This window comes from Heterocephalus glaber, unplaced genomic scaffold (genome assembly GCF_053883595.1).
Source record: "Heterocephalus glaber isolate CG9 unplaced genomic scaffold, H.glaber_assembly_v1.0 deba00001606, whole genome shotgun sequence".
Classification (NCBI taxonomy): domain Eukaryota; kingdom Metazoa; phylum Chordata; class Mammalia; order Rodentia; family Bathyergidae; genus Heterocephalus; species Heterocephalus glaber.
The window spans coordinates 17,348,739-17,365,948 of record NW_028258377.1 but is presented as its reverse complement, the minus strand read 5'-3'; the positions used below and the strand labels follow the sequence as shown (position 1 = coordinate 17,365,948).

At 37.9% G+C, this 17,210-nt stretch overlaps 1 protein-coding gene across 3 annotated transcripts in view; it reads right to left on the bottom strand.

The window, feature by feature from the left end:
• Positions 1 to 280: 280 nt before the first annotated feature.
• Ubtd2 (ubiquitin domain containing 2) overlaps positions 281 to 17,210 on the bottom strand; it is an 81,989-nt gene continuing 65,059 nt past the window's right edge. For all 3 annotated transcript variants that reach the window (XM_087194834.1, XM_004836379.4, XM_021239578.2), the window contains exon 3: positions 281 to 869. In XM_087194834.1, coding sequence (XP_087050960.1) covers positions 472 to 869 — 398 coding nt within the window. In that variant the 3' untranslated portion in view covers positions 281 to 471. The remainder of the gene's footprint in view (positions 870 to 17,210) is intronic.

The following is a 17,210-nucleotide window of genomic DNA, read 5'->3' as shown; positions in this document are numbered from 1 at the left end:
CCAGAATAGAAGCAAACCTCAAATACTGCTCATTCCAGATTCCATAAAAAAGAAGTTTTATAACTGTCACTGTTTCTGGAAATTATATAATTTGAAATATATATTTTTTAAAAACCTCTGTATCCAAAAGGTGCTTTGTACTGTTTTTCATGAGTACAATGTTTCATTTACACTCCAAATCATTTAAATACAGCTATTATGTAGTTGAGTATTCTAAAATACATGGTTATCTACTTCTTAACTGCCTCAAATTAGAAACTGTAATTACATGAGTCTCAAAGGCTGGCTCTTTGTGTTTTATTATTTTTGTTGGTCTCCATCACAGATGGAATTTTTCACTGGTAATTCCTCAGAACTAAATCCATTCATAGGGAATTTAGAGCAGTGAAAATAAATTTCACCCCATAGAGTAGGAAATGACAACAATAAAAAGGGAGTAGAGCAACGTTGGAACCAGCCAATAGGACCAATTCAGTTCTCAACTGGTGTTGGGTTCTGCAAAGGCTGGCTCACTATCACCTGTACAACATAGTCCTTTGGGATCTTCAGCTCCTCCAGCTTCATTTTGTCAGTGAGAGGTCTGCCAGAGAAGAACCACCGCTGACTACTAGGTTCCACTCCTTCTGCTGCATGTAACCGTCTCTTCATGTGGAACACTGTGTCTGTGCTGCGTACCACAAGTTTGAGGTCTTTGCCTGTAGAAAGGCGCAAACGGAGCTGAGATTCATATCCAGAATTGGGTGGTGGCTCAGGAATATCCAGAGTCTCTATGTCACTCTTTTCCTCTATCATGTTGATTGGTGGTGCCAAGCAATAGACTGGAAGCTGATATCTATTCCCCAGTTCATCATAGCACTCTGTAAGTGCACCTTTAGGAAGAGAAGATATGAGTTAGACTTTAAATAAATGTATTTGTGCTTACATCTTGAGAAATACTTATGCTTCTCTTGCTAACATGCTGTTGTACAGAAAAAAAGTGAAGTCATATCAGTCACTACCAGCTGATCATCAATGATAATCATCAAGTCCCATGAGTATTTGAGTATTTATCTAATTTTACATTAACCAGGACTCTAGCTCCTTATCCCTACCTCTTTGAAATCATTTAATACTTAATTCACAATTTTAGTAATAAAGAAAGGAAATGAAAGCACACAAAATTCAAATTTCTTATTAATGATTATAACAAATTAAGGGGAAATTTAAATTATGTCGAGATAATCTTTTTTTTTTTTTGAGATGGGGCCTGTTATGTAGTTCAGGCTGGCCTTGAACTCATGGCAATTCTCCTGCCTCAGCCTCCCAAGTGCTAGGATTACAGGCCTATGTGTGCCACCACAGTGGGATATCTTTTTAAGAAATGAGTCAGCTACTTGAAACAAACCAAAATGAAAGGAAAAATGGTTCTCTAAGCCCAATTCACCACAACATAAGTATTTCAGAGTAGTTTTTTTATTGCTTAGACTTCTAGACTGAGTACTGGACTTGGCCAGAAATTCTTGGTCCAAAGAGATCACTAATTAGAGATGACAGCCTTACCAGCTGCTGCTTATATATGAATTCATTAGAATAATTACTACAAAAATGACAGGTGCTTCATTTAACTCCAATTAATATATTATAGAGAAGCTATGGATAAAAAAGAACTGAAGGGGTATGAAGTTCATAATGAGCTAGCTCAGGGGAGGAAAAAAGCATTAATGATTTTTTAAAAGAGTATTTATGGGGGCTGGGGATTTAACTCAGTGGTTTCGCTGCCTGCTGCGCAAGCACAAGGACCTAAGTTCGATCCCTGATACCAAAAAAAAAAAGTATTTATGTTTTTGTTTTTTTTTAAAAAAACCACAGTATTAGCTGCATTATAATTACCAGGACTTCCTTGGGGAGCTTAAAAGCATGACTTAATGAACATTTTATTTTAAGGTTATATATAACCTCTCTTTTCCTCAATCTGGAATTTTTTTTTTTTTTTGGTACTGGGGATCGAACTCGTGACCTTGCACTTGCGAGGCAGGCGGTGGCACCACTGAGCTAAATCCCCAGCCCTCAATCTGGAATATTAATGTCATCTGATTATCAATCTGAACTAACGAATCTACCATATTAAAAATACTAAAACACAAGGCAGTGAAGACAGTGAACAGGATGCTCAGAAACAGATATCAATGAATAAATGAGTTAATAGATGTTTCTGGTCACTTTCAATAAGTGGGAACTATAAGAGATTGAAACTGGTCACTTATACACCATGGGTCTGATCTGGTTTGCCTTCTAAGTTACATAAGATGGGCTTAGTTAGAAAGCAGAACACACATGCATCTCTTTTCTTTTTTTGTGATTTTTGGTATTGGAGATTGAACACAGGTCTTCATGCATGTTAGGCAAGCACTCCAATGAATTATGCTCCTAGCCCTGTTATTAAATTTTATTTTGAGACAGGATCTTGCTTTTGAGACAGGGTCTTGCCCAGGCTAGCCTGCAACTTGCAATCCTTGTGGCTCAGCCTCAATAGTAGCTGGTATTATAGGTGTGCACCTCTCAGCCCGGCTTTAATTTCTGTTTAAAGATTTTATTTAGCCTTTGTGCTGTTCACTATCATTACTATGACAATGAAGAAACAGATCTACTTCAGGCACATTTGAGATCACTAGCAGTTCCCTTACCAGTAATTATCTTACTGCACATCAGGTTTTTTTAAATAAATATGGATACAGTTAGTTACACAAACTAAATTGTTAATACTTTAGACAGTACAGTCCTGAGACAAAGAAGTTTACCTCAATGTCACAATATCAAAGGCTTTCAGATGGTCTGGCCATTATGAGAAACAGTAAAGAGAAAGTGGAAAGTTCACTGCAGACCCCTTTTCCTCTGTTAGGAAAATACCTTCAGTAATGTACCCCACTGATGCATGGTTTCGGAGTCAGTAGTGTCAGCTTTGTAGGTACAACAGCACATTTGCATAACTGTTTTGGTATTTTAAAAATTTCTCCAAGCACCATATCAAATCATTACCTTTGGAATCAATACCAAGAAAAAAATTTCTATAGATAAACAACCTTGAGCAATATCCTTTAACCTTTAACTGAAAAACAAATCAGCAGGATAAAATTGACCTTCCCAGTTACACTAGCTTCATTAACTTCACATACCACTTCAGACATAACATAGCAAGACTATAAACGAAAGCAATAAAAGTACAAGCAGAGTGATGTCTTTGGTGAAAAACATCATACATTTCCAGCCCCTTCAGAAACTAAGACTACAGATGCCATGGCAGCCTTTTGTACAGTACTGAAACAGTAGTGCGTGCCAACTCAAAACAAATCCACACTCTAATAGGCACTTTGGTTCTTACTGGACTTGAATACTCCATTGCAATGGAAAGAAGCCCCAAACTACTTTTTCCTTCTACCTTTCAGCCCAGCATTTCAGAGTTTAGTTTTCAAATTTCAAATGGGTGAGGAAACAAACAAACAAAACCACAGAAGGATTAGAGCTAGATTGCCTATCTTTATACACATGCTCAGGCAGCACACTCATATCCACACTCCGGACATGAGCTGTTGGAACTCTGTACTGCTTAGAAACACCCACATTTTACTATTTTTGGAAAAGATAACTTGTTTTTTACTTGATATGAAGTTTTCTGGCTTATTAACTCTTTCCCTCATTCTTCCTATAAAACTAGAATCTGAGGGCTGGGGATTTAGCTCAGTGGTTTCGCCACCTGCTGCTCAAGCACAAGGACCCGAGTTCGATCCCCTGTACCAAAATGAAAGCAAAAACAAAAAATTAGAATCTGAATTATGCTCTAGTTTTATTTTTTTCTAGTTTTAAACTAAAAATTAGACTTCTGGCTTCTAGTCTGGCATGTAAAAAACTCAAAGTCACCATTCTGTCAGGGCCGGGGATTTAGCTCAGTGGCATAGTCCCTGACTGCCTCTCAAGGTCCTGAGTTCCATCCCCAGTACAAAAAAAACAACAAAAAACAAAAAGACACCATTCCGTCCCAACAAATAAAAAGCTGAACAAATTGTTTTTTAAAATCTCTGAGAGGTAAGGTCATAGGAGCAAGCCAATGACTCCCAAACTGGACTGCTAGCCAGCCAGATATAAACAGAGAATCACAATTTACTGCAGCAGTAGCCCAGAAGCTAAAACCTCTATGTAACCATGTGGGTAGAAAAACATAGAACATGACGGGCAATTACCAGAGCTCAGTGCATACAGATCATACAAACTTCAAGGGGACCCAGGTACAGGGGGCTAGGGAGGATGGAGAGGGAAAACAACTTTGTGAATTTTACCTCAGCAGCTCTACCACTGCCTTATAATGAATATAAAAAGAAAAATTCCCCATGCTTCTGCAGAGGGGGCAAAAGGAATCATTTTTAAAATCTGTTTAACTAGAGCCTAACCTACTACAGTAATATCTGGTTCTAACTTAAGAGAAATATCCAATTCCAGCCCCCTCAAGAAAGCACAGAGGCACAATGTAAAGACAGAGATGGCAAGTCTAAGAAGAAATTAAAAGAAATGGTAAACTACAGTATGCTGGCACATGCCTGTAATTCCAACACTTAGGAAACTAAGGCAGAAGAATCATGAATGTGGGGCCGGGGATTTAGCTCAGTGGTTTCACCGCCTGCTGCACAAGCACAAGGACCCAAGTTCGATCCCTGGTACCAAAAAAAAAAAAAAAAAAAAGAATCATGAATGCAAGGCCAGCCTGGGCTATTCAGAAAGACCTTGCCTCATAAAAACAACAAAACAAAGGAAAAACAAAAGCTAGAGAACAAACCCACTGCAACAGAAATGAAGAATGCCTTTGATGACCTTATCATAGACTGTACACAGCTAAGGGAAGAATGTCTAAGTATGTCTCAATGGAAACCTCTAAAACTGAAAAGCAAAGAGAGAAAAAGACTGAAGAACAACTAACCAAACAAACAAAAACCCAAACAGAATATCCAAGAACAGTGGATAAAGCAACAAAAGGTATAACTTACATGCAATGGGAATGCTAGAAGAGGAGGAAAGCGAGGAACAAGAGAAAAACTCGAAACAATTATGATGGAATTTCCTCCAAATTATTATCACACTGAAGAGCAAATCCAGGAAGCTCAAAAAATGCTAAATAGAATAAATGCCAAAAAACCTAAACCTAGATATATCATTTTTTTTAAAAAGCAAAAATTCCTAAAAGGATAACACCTAATATACTAAGAAGGAGAAAAATAAAATTGTGAAATGCTCAAAATAGGGACAAAAAGAATTGAGGACAAAATAAGAACAAAGACAAGAAACAGAAAACAACAAATACAGTAGATATTAACCTAGCTACTGACATTAAATATCAATGGTCTAAATGTACCAAATAAACAGATATAATCAGAGTAGATTTTTTTACAAAGTGAAAAAATATATACTACACCAACACTCCTTAAATAAAGTGGAAGTACTCATTAATTCCAGAGTAGACCTCAGAGCAAGGAAAGTAATTAGGATAAAGAAGCCCATTATATCATGATAAAGGAGTCAATTCTCTAAGACACAGCCCTGGGTTCAATCTCTAGTTCCACAAAAACAAAACAAACAAACAACAACAAACAAAAACCACACATACACAAACTGCTAAAGCTGCAAAGAGAAACAGATGAAACCATTAACTATTATAGTTGAATATGTAACACCTCTCAAAAAGAAATGGACAAATACACCAGGCACACCAGGCAGAAAATCAGAAATGACATACCCTTTTTGTTTTGTTTTGTTTTTTGGTGATACTGGAGATTGAACCCAGGACCTTCACATTGAGCTATATCTCTAACCTTTTATTGTTTATTTTGAGACAGGGTTTCATTAAATTGCCCGGATGGGACTTAAACTTGGAATTGGTTCTGCTACCTCCGCCTTCCAAAGTGCTGGGATTACATGTGTGTGCCATTGCTCACAGCTCAGAAATGATATACTTTAACTCAACAACACCATTAATCAATTGGATATGAAGGACATCCAACAATAGTAGGATATACATTCTTCAACTTCACACGAAACATTCAACAAACTCAAAGGAACAGAAATCATAAAATGTGGGCTTTCAGACAATAAACTAAAATCAAGATACATGGATAATAAATATTACTAAACACATGGGTCAAAGAGTTAATATCAAAAGAAATAAAAAATTTTTTAAACAAGGACCGGGGATTTAGCTCAGTGGTTTCGCCGCCTGCTGTGCAAGCCCAAGGACCCGAGTTCAATTCCCAGTACCAAAAGAAATTTTTTTTAATGAAAGTGAAAACAACTTATAATTTGTGGAATGTGGCAAAAGCATTCCTTTTGGGGAAATTTATAATGATCTATTAGAAAAAGATTTAAAATCAATCACCTAACCATCTATCTTGGGAAACTAGAAAAAGAAGAACAAATTAAATCCAAGTAAGCAGAAGAAAAGAACAGAATTTAGAGTAGAAATCAGTGAAATTAAAAACAGGAAATCAACAGGAAAATCAGTGAAACAAGCTGGTTCTTCAAAACATCAATAAAATCGATAAGCCATTAATCAAGAAATAAGAGAGTGAATACAAATTGCCAATATCAGAAAGGAGGGAAAACTACAGATCTCATGAACATTAAAATGAGCAAGTCTATGTCCACAAATTTGATAATCTGGATGATATCTAGATAATCTGGACAATCTGCCAAACTCACAAAATAGGCCTATACCTATTAAAGAAATTGAAGCAATAATTAACAACTTTCCAAAACAGAAAGCAACAATTCCAGATGGAACTACTGGACATTTAAATAAGAAATTATAACAAGAGACAGAAAGAGAGAGAGAGAGAGAGAACACGAGAGATGGATCCCACGAGAATAAGGAAGGATCTGATGGGAAAATTAAAACCTACAGAGAAATTGTAGAGACAGAACACAAAGCGGACAAAGGAAAGAACAATCTGTCCTTTCTTCTTGGCTCCCTGCTTTTGGGACGGGGAGACAGAATCTACAGAGACAAAGGGAAAGCTGAGGACTCTATAGGGCCTCAGGGAGAACAAGGTGGTAGAATGGACTAGTGCGTGCTGGGAGCTGTAAGGAGAGCACAGGATTCTGTTCCCACATGAGTCCTTTGACAGACAACAGCTGGTAAGTGACTCCAGTCCAAGTGCCTGTCGTATTCCCTGGAGACAGTGGTTGGTCAGGCACCATTCTGGGGAAGTGTTGATTATTTGAGTCCTGAGACTCAGCAGCTGTGGGTATGTTTTCCCAGTGTCTGGATGAGAGACAGCCACAGGAATCAGCCATGGTTAGGAAGCCCATGAGGGGTTTAAGCTAAAGGACGCAGGCCCTGCTCCCATGGCCAGAGGTCAGGCTCAGCCTAGATTTGAAAGTCGCAGCATCGTGCCCTTGCTTTAATCCTGCCTGCTGGTGCCCGCATCCAGCACATTTGACTGCCTTCTTTATCTACAGGTATGAGGGACCCATGTTGACTTGGGCATTGCCCCCAGAACAAAACCACACGTTTGACACAACAGAGAAACTTTCTTTGTGAGTGTGTATTCTGTCTTTAGTTTTTTGGTTTTGCTTTTTTCCCCCCTTTTCTCCTTTCTTCTTCATCAGTTTATTTAGGTCTAAGTATTTTTCTTTTCTCCTTCCTTGCTTTTTGTCTATTTTTTAAAACTTCCTTTTTCTCTATTTTTTTTCTCTTTTAATTTTTCTACCTTTTTTTTTTTCTTATTTTTACTCTCCAGTTTCTTTTTACTTCCCTCTTTTTATCTTATTTTTCTCATCAGTTTTTTTCTCTTACCTTTACCTATTTCTATAAACATCCTTTTCTTCCACCCTTTTTGTTATTGTTGTTGTTTTGCAGTGCTGGGAATTGAACTGAGGGCCGGGTGCACTCTACCACTGCACTACATCCCCAGCCCCTATACACATCCTTTTATTCCCCAGTAAGATCCTACATACCATTTCTCTCTCCTCCTTCTTATATCATATAGTTTAATGCAGTGGTGGCAAACATATGGCACATGTTATTATATTTTTCTTTTAAGACAAAAGATGTTAATGTAGAATTGTTTTTCTAAACTAAAACTTCAGTATTCATGTTTAATTGTAGTGTTGTAGTATTGGCACTTTGTGATGAATAAGTAGGTTTGGGGTTGGAGTTTGGCACTCAGTCTCTAAAAGATTTGCCATCGCTGGTTTACGGTTTCAAATTTTTCCTCTTATATTCTCCCATTCCCAATCCCTATATCTTTAACGGTATAACCATAAAGTTTTCTTACATCTGTTGATAGTTAACTCTACAAAATTACTGTTGAATTCTTTTCTACCATTAGTGGAGATACAGCTATTTTATTAGTACATATGAGGTACAAGTCAACACCTGGATTGTTTTAATGTTTATACCACAATTGTGGATTTCTTCTCTAGGTTTAAGGGTGGTACATAATTGGTTCCTATGGTATGTTAATATCCAATTCATCTTGGATGATACTACTGTAGTTGATTTGCTTGATTTAGCCAGCGTTGCATAAATGTCGCTATTTCTCTACAAGCTAACAGTCAGATTACCTTTGTGACATCAACAGTGCTAGAGTATATTCCCAGAGAATTTGGTTGTTTGGCTAATTACACTGCATCCTCCTCTCCCAAATTAACCATGGTGGTTGGCTCTTGGGGCTGATGCAAAGACTACAGTTAGACACGCCCAAAGTACATCACTGAAAAGCAACAAGAGATTTCTATACTACCAATAAAATCTTTATACTATAAGCAGCAACAAACCTTAGCACAAAATAAACAAAAATAGCAATACAACATGACAAGACAAGGCAAAAAAATGCCTCCCAAAACTCTGAACTTCCCCAAAGCCAATCCAGGGGGCATCAAAGGACAGAACAGCACAAACCACATACCCAAATTACTCGAAAGGGTATCACAGGAGGTTAGAAAAGAGACCAAAGAGGTACTCACTGGGATCACAGAAGATGTACCTAAACAGATAATGGAAGTAATAACCAAAATGACCCAGGACTTTTGAGAAGACATTAATCAAAAGCTAGATGAGCTAGACAAAACAATACAAAACATGAATGATCAGTTTAGTAAAGAATTAAGAGTCCACAAAAAGATTTCAATCAAAAATCCAAGAGATTAAAATTTATATTGTGAGCTGGAGTGTGGTGGCACATGCCTATAACCCCAGCACTCAGTAGGAGGATTGCCACAAATTCGAGGCCAACCTGAACTATACAATGAGATCTTGTCTCAAAAAACCAATAAATAAATAAATATTGAAAGTATGGGCAGCAAAGTGATCAATATGAAGTCAGAATTTGAGAACTAGAAGACATAGATGCCTTCAAAGACCATCTACTCAGACACCTTAAAAGCAACAAGAGAACATGAAAAATGGATCCAACGGCTGCTAGATGTTGCAAAGAATATTAAGAGTAACTGGAATAAGTGCAAAATCAGAAGACAGGCCAGGTGTGGTGGTGCATGCCTGTAATCCCAGCACTCAAGAGGCTGAGGCAGGAGGATCACCTCGAATTCAAGCCCAGCCTAGATTACACAGTGAGCTCAAGGCCAGCCTGAACTACACAGTGAGAACTCATCTCAAAAAAACAAAAAGGGAAGATCCCAAAACACCACCAAATGACTCAGAATTAACAACCAAATTTAGCAATATAGCGGGATACAAAGTCAACACTCAAATATCAATAGCATTCCTGTATACCAATAATAAACTCACTGAAAGAGAAATTAGGGAAACAATACCTTTCACAATAGCATCATGAAAAACTAAATTAGAAAATTAACCTACAAAGATCTCTACAATGAAAACAACAATACTCTGAAAGAAGATTGAAGAGGACATCAGAAAATGGGAACGCAGAACCAACACACACACACACACACACACACACGCCATATTTTCAAAACTGTTATATATAGACTTAATGCAATCTCAATCAAAATACCAATAGCATACCTCACAGAACTAGAGAAAGCAATCCTGAAATTCATATGGAACCAGAAGACACCTGGAATAGTAAAAGCAGTTGTAGGCAACAAGGGCAAGGAAGGGGGCATCACAGTCCCATACTTCAAGTTATAGCACAAAGCAACAGTGATAAAAACAGCAGGGTACTGGCTCCCCCCCGAAAAAAATCAGACTTGTGCCTCAATGGCACAGAACAGAGGATGCAGAAATAACTCCAGCCTGAGCTACTTTATCTTTGACAAAAGGGCCAAATACTTTTGTCAGAGGAAAAGACAGCCACTTTAAGAAATGGTGCTGGGAAAGCTAGCTATCTACATGCTGAAAGTTGAACCTAGACCTGTATCTCTCACCATGTACTAAACTAAAATCAAAATGGATCAAAGACCTAAATATTAAAACAGAAACAATCTTCTGGAGGACAAAATAGGTGAAACTCTTGAAGACAAGGTCCAGGCAAAAACTTTCCGTACAGAACCTTGGCTGCAAAAGAAATAAAACCAAGAAGGGCCAGGGATGTGGCTCAGTGGCACCGCACCTGCCTGGCAAGAGCAAGGTCCTGAGTTCGATCCCCAGTACTGCAAAAAAGATAAATAAATAAATATCCATAAACAGAATCACATCAAATTAAAAAGCTTCCAGGGGCCCAGGATTTAGCTCAGTGGTTCCACCACCTGCCTAGCAAGCACAAGGTCCCAAGTTTGATCCCTCGTACCAAAAAAAAAAGAGAAAATTATGGACAGGGCTGGGGATTTAGCTCAGTTGTGCAGCACCTGCCTCACAAGCGCAAGGTCCTGAGTTTGATCTCCAGTACAAAAAAAAAAAAAAGGACCAGGGATTTAGCTCAGTGGTTTTGCCGCCTGCCTCGCAAGCACAAGGTCCCGAGTTCGATCCCTGGTACCCCTCTCCCCAAAAAAGCTTCTGGTCAGCAAAGGAAACCCCAACAGCATGAAGAGAATGGGAACCTAGAGAATGAGAAGAAAATTTTCCTAGCTACTCCTCAGACAATGGACTGATATCTAGAATATATAAAAAAAAACTCAAAGAAATTAGACTCCCTTTATTTATTTGTTTGGTTATTTATTTATTTTTGTGGTACCAGGGCCGCAAATCCCTGGCCCTAGACTTCTTCAATTTAAACATCCAACCAAAAAAATAGGCACATGGGGCCGGGGATTTAGCTCAGCGGTGCCGTCCCCTGCCTCGCAAGCGCAGGGTCCCCAGTTTGATCCCCAGTACCAAACACCCCCCCCTCAAAACCAAAACCAAACAAACAAAAAAATAGGCATCTGAAATGACTAGACACTTCTCAGATGAAGAAATAAAAATGGCCAATAAATACATTTTAAAATGTTCAACATCACTGGCCATTCAAGAACTACAAATTAAAACAACACTCAGATTCTATCTCACTTCAAGAAATCAAACAATAACAAATGCTGGAGAGGCTGGGGTCGGGTAAGGGGAAGTTGGTAACTGGTACAACCACTATGGAAATCAGTGTGGAAATTCCTCAAAAAACTAAAAATAGAAATTGCATTTGACCCAGCTATTCTCCTTCTAGGTATCTTTCCAAAAGAGTTAAATACACCCTATCACAGTGGTGTATGCATATCCATGTTTATAGCAGCACAATTTATATTAGAAGCTGCCTGTCTGTCCATCAACAGATGAATGGATAAAGGAAATGGGGTATTTATACACAAAGGAGTACTTCTCTGCTGTACAGGATAGACCTGAGTCATTTGTAAGAAAATGGGTGCACCCTTAGGCCATAATGTTAAGTGAAGTAAATCAGATACACAAGTTTAAATATTGCATAGTTTCTCTTATGTGAGAAGTCCAATATGTAAGTAAAGTGCAAAATAGAAGGCAGACAATAGGAAAAAAAGAGGGGAGAAAAAGTTATTGTAATCCAGGTTGAACAACATATCTAAAAATGTACCTTTGGTATAACTGTCTTCTTTATTTTATATGTTTTTTGGGCCTGTTTGTCTAGCAGTTAATGTATTTATGATAATTAACTTGATGAGGACATAAAATAAATTAATTTTATGCTGGTAAAAAAATTTTTAAAAGAGGGAAGGGGTAAACAAAAGAATTTAGATATGTTACGTACATGACCAATTCTCCAGAGTCAATGTAATCATTATGTATTATAAACATATACTAATTTTTTAAAATTAGGAACAATAGGCTTGGGATGTAGCTCAGTAGTAGAGCACTTGGCTGGCATGCATCAGGGTCTGCGTTTATATAAGGGATTTAGACAAATAGGAAAAAATGGATTAGAAATAAGGCAAGGATGTCCCCCTCACCACTGCTTTTAAACATCATATTGGAAGCCCTACCTAATGCAATAAAAGGAAATAAAGTGAATATAGATAAGGAAAGAAAAAATATAACTGTCTTTGTTGGCAGATGACATGATTTTCTATGTGGAAAATTTGAAAAATCAACATAAAATGCTCCTAGAAGTAATAAGGAATTACATAAAGGTTGCAGGATATAAAGCAACTGTACAAAACTCAACTGTTCTCCTATATACCAGCAACAAGCAAGTGGAATTTGAAATTAACATACTACCATTTATATTAGCACTCCCAAAGTGAAATATTTAGGAATAAATCTAGGAAAGTATGTACCGAGTGATAAAATTTTGATAAAATACATAAAAATATTTCATAAATTTAGAGATATTCCACATTCATGGATAGGAAGACTTAATATTATCAAGATGACACTTCTTCCTAACTTTGCCTAAAGATTCAATGTAATCCCAATCAAAATCTTAGCAAGTTACTTGTAGATACTGATAAATTGACTGTAAAGTTTATATATAGAGACGAAAAGACTCCCAGTCAACCTAATACTGAAAGAGAAAAATAAAGTTGGAAGAATGACACTACTTGTGCTCTAGATGTAAAAAAACATATAATAATCCAAAAGTGTGGTATTAGCCAAAGAAGAGACAAAAAGGTCAATGGAACAGAACAGAGAGCCCAGAAATAGAAACACATTAACACAGTCAATTGATTTTTGAAAGAAACAAAGACTATAAATGGAGAAAAGATAATATTTTCAACAAATGGTCCTGGAATAACTGGTCATCTACATGCAAAAAATTAAATCTAAATTAGACCTTACCTCTTTACAAAAATTAATTCAAAATGTATCACAGATGTGAATGTAAAATAAAACTATAAAACTCCTAGAACATAATATCTAGGGAAAATCTAGATGACACTGGGTTTGGCAATGATCTGTTAGATACGACATCAAATGCACAAACCACTATATAATTAAAAGGAAGAGTCTGCTAAAATTAAAGATTTCTGCTGTGCTAAAGATATTGAGAATAAAAAATTAGTCACAGGGCCAGGGATTTAACTCAGTGGTTTCGCTGCCTGCTGAGCAAGCGCAAGGACTTGAGTTCGATTCCCGGTACCAAAAAAAAAAATTAGTCATAAATTGGGAAAAATATTTGCAAAATATATCTGATAAAGCACTATTGTACAAAACATATACAAACTCTCAAAATTCAACAATAAGGATTTAGCTCAGTGCTGCTGTGCCTGCCTGGCAAGCACAAGGTCCTGAGTTCAATCCCCAGTACCACACACACACACACACAAAAAAGAGGAGAAAATATTTTGAAGACAGGTGTGATGATGATGCATGTTGATATTTCCAGCAGGCTGAGGCAGGAGAATCTAAGTTCAAGTCAGCCTGGGCAACCTAGCAAGACTTGGTCTCAAAATTAAAAAACAACAATAAAACATTCGATTTTTAAAAAATGGGCTGAAAACCTTAATAGACACTTCATCAAATGAGATACACAAATGGCAATAAGTATATGAAAAGATGATCCACATTGTGGGTGATAAGGGAAATGCAAATTAAGACAATGAAACACCCATTATACACCTATTAGAATGGCCAAAATCCAGAACATGGCAACACCTAATGCTGGTGAAGATGTAAAGCAATTAGGAACTCTTATTGTTGGTGGGAATGCAAAGTGGTATAGTCCCTTTGGAAGACTTTTTAACTATTTCTTCCAAAATTAAACATACTTTTACCAAATGATCCAGTTACTGTGCTCCCAAAGGAGATGAAAACTTATGTGCATACAAAAACTTCCATATGTATGTTTATAGAGGCTTTATTCGTGATTGCCAAAGCAACCAAGATTTCTTTCAGTAGGTAAGTGGATAAATATGGTAAGTCCAGACAATGGAATATTATTCAGCACTAAAAAGAAATGAGCTGTCATGTCACAAAAAAGACACGAGGGAGCCAGGCATGGTCATGCACACGTTTAATCCCAGCACTTGAGAAACTGAAGCAGGAAGATTTCCAGTCTCGGCCAGCCTGGGCAACACAGCGAGACCCAAGAGGCAAACAAACAAAAAGGTATGAGGGAAACTTAGTACACAACACTAATTGAAAGAAGCCAATTGGTATATATGCTGCCGAAGCCAGCACTGAAAGAAGCCAATTGGAAAATGCTACATTCAGAGCAAAACTATGAAGATAGTAAAACGAGCAATTGGTGCTCAGAGTTAGGATGGTGGGAGAAATGAACAGTGAGGGCCGGGGATTTAGCTCAGTGGTTTCGCCACCTGCTGCGCAAGCACAAGGACTCAAGTTCGATCCCCGGTATCAAAAAAAAAAAAAGAAAAGGAATGAACAGTGGAAAACAGAGGTCTTTTAGGGCAGTGAAATTACTCTATATGATGTTACTATTAATGGTGGATAGATGTTGTTATAAATTTGTCCAAACTTATAGAATATACAACACCACGAGGGACCCCTGAGGTAAACGATGGACTTTGAGTGCTAAAGACATGTCAATGTAGGTTTATCTATTTAAACAAATGTGCTATTCTAGTGGTGGATGTTGATAATGCCAGAAACTATGTATGTGCGGGAGCAGGAGGTATACAGGAAATCTCTATATCTTCTGTACAATTTGACTGTGAACCTAAAACCACTCTAAAACAAAGCCTATTAAAAAATACAACAGATAATTTAGTCAAATATAATTTAACTTGATTTTAAGAATATAGTTTCATGGATCATTCTCTTCCCAAATTAAATATCTGGGATCATAAAGCATCAATAAAAATAATATTTGTTTAGCCCAGTATGGTGGCAGATGCCTGTAATCTCAGCCACTCGGGAAGCTGAGGCAGGAAAACTGCCAAGTTTAAGGCCAGTTTGGCAACTTAGCAAAACCCTGTGTCAAAACAAAACAAAAAACATTTAAAAGGGCTGGGGGATATAGTTCAGTGATACAGTGCCCCTGAGTTCAATCTTTAATAGTCCCACCAAACTTACATTATAGTGCATCAGTGAATATTACCCCGTAATTACCTATTCAAAGCATACTGACTTCTGTGTGGCTAGATCCTTTTGAACAACAGGCTCCCAATCTTCCACCATTTAATAGCCAGATCTCTTCATTAAAGACAAAAATGTTCTGGCTAGTAGTGATCTATACCTGATAAGGTTCACTGGAAAACAATTTTTACATTCCAGAGTTGCTAAACCAACATTTACTGAACATCTTGAAGCATGGAAGGTGTGTCACTGGCATTGAGGGGAGAAGCATTAGAGTGACATGGTCCCTGATCCAGGAGCTACTAATCAAGTAAGCAGATAAAACACACTCACCCACAGATTTACATACAAACTGATAATGTTGAAAATCAAACATTTTCAGGGACTGCACAGAACAGAAAAGTGACTAAAATCAGTACAACCAACAAGGAGAAATTCTGTAGAAATGGTATGTTCTGGGTATAACTTTAAAGGCACACAAGAAATAAGAATAAAATAGAAATAGCCAGGTGTGGTGGCACACACCTATAATCCCAGCACTTGGGATGCTGAGGCATGAGGATCACTTGGAGTTCAAAGCCTGCCTAGGAGACATAGTGAGTTCAAGGTGTCTGAACTACACAGTGAGGAGTGATAAACAGCAGGGAAACAGCTTCTCTGAGATTTGGTGTCCAGAGGCTGGATTACAGTGATATGAGAAAAAGGAGGGAAGTCAGTTCCTGGAACCTAGCAAGGAGCTGAAGTGAAAATTAAAGCCCATGGGGAGAATGAAGAAAGAGACTTCAATGAAGGAGAAGGTGGCAAGTGGTGCTTTCTCCCTGAGCCCTGACTCACTGCATAGGAGGGGCTACTCGAACCTGCAGATGCAGTGTGACTACTGGTGACCCCAGAGGCCTCTATGGAGAAATGCACCAATGGAATGGAGCAGTGGATGCAGCAGACTGCAGTGGCTGGTGAGTTATTTGGGTTCAGACATCCCTCAGGAGAGGGCGATTGGCTAGTAGCCATCTTGGAGAGGGCGCAATTGAGCTTGGAACTCAGAACAGCTGTGGGCTGGCTCCAGCAGGATGAGGCAGAACTGAGTTCAAGTTGACAGAAGGTCAAGGAGCCAAGTTCAAGCCACCAGGAGGCACATGGGGTATTGCAGAGTGAAAAAAACAGGTTCCAGCCTGAAAACCAGAAACCAGCCTGAGCTTCAGAACAAAAGGTACAAGATTGCTGGTATTATCCACTACCCTGCCATGAATCTATGGGTGGATTGTTGGGATTAATCAGCATAGATCTGGATTCTGTCTGCCCACTTTATCTATGAGTGACAGCTGAACCACATAGTGAGTCCCTATCTCAAAAAAACAAAAAAAGTACAAGGAAATTAAAGAAGAGATACCAAGTGGCCTGGTTGAGGCAGAATATAGAAATAAAATATAATAGATGTGAAATTACTAAATAGACAACAATAGTGAAAACCTGATAGTAAGGTTCAGGTTTTATTTATTTATTTATTGGTACTGGGGATTGAACTTGGGACCCTGCATTTGTGAGGCAGCCAGCAAAACCACTGAGCTAAATCCCCAGCCCATGTAACATTCAGTTTAGACTTAATACCATCGTCAGCTACTAGAGGTGGCTAACACCACCTAGGTAAATGAGATGTTCATTTAACAATATTTAATGCCTGTTTATCACAGGCAATGTTTGAGGTGGTACAATTATACTGGTGAACAAGACAAAGTCTGAAGATTATTTTATCATTTTCATGAAGGCGAATGACTAAAATCAGTGGGATCAGCTCTCAAGATTATCTGACTACAGAAACAAAGAAATTAAGAAAATCAATGGTATGTATCAA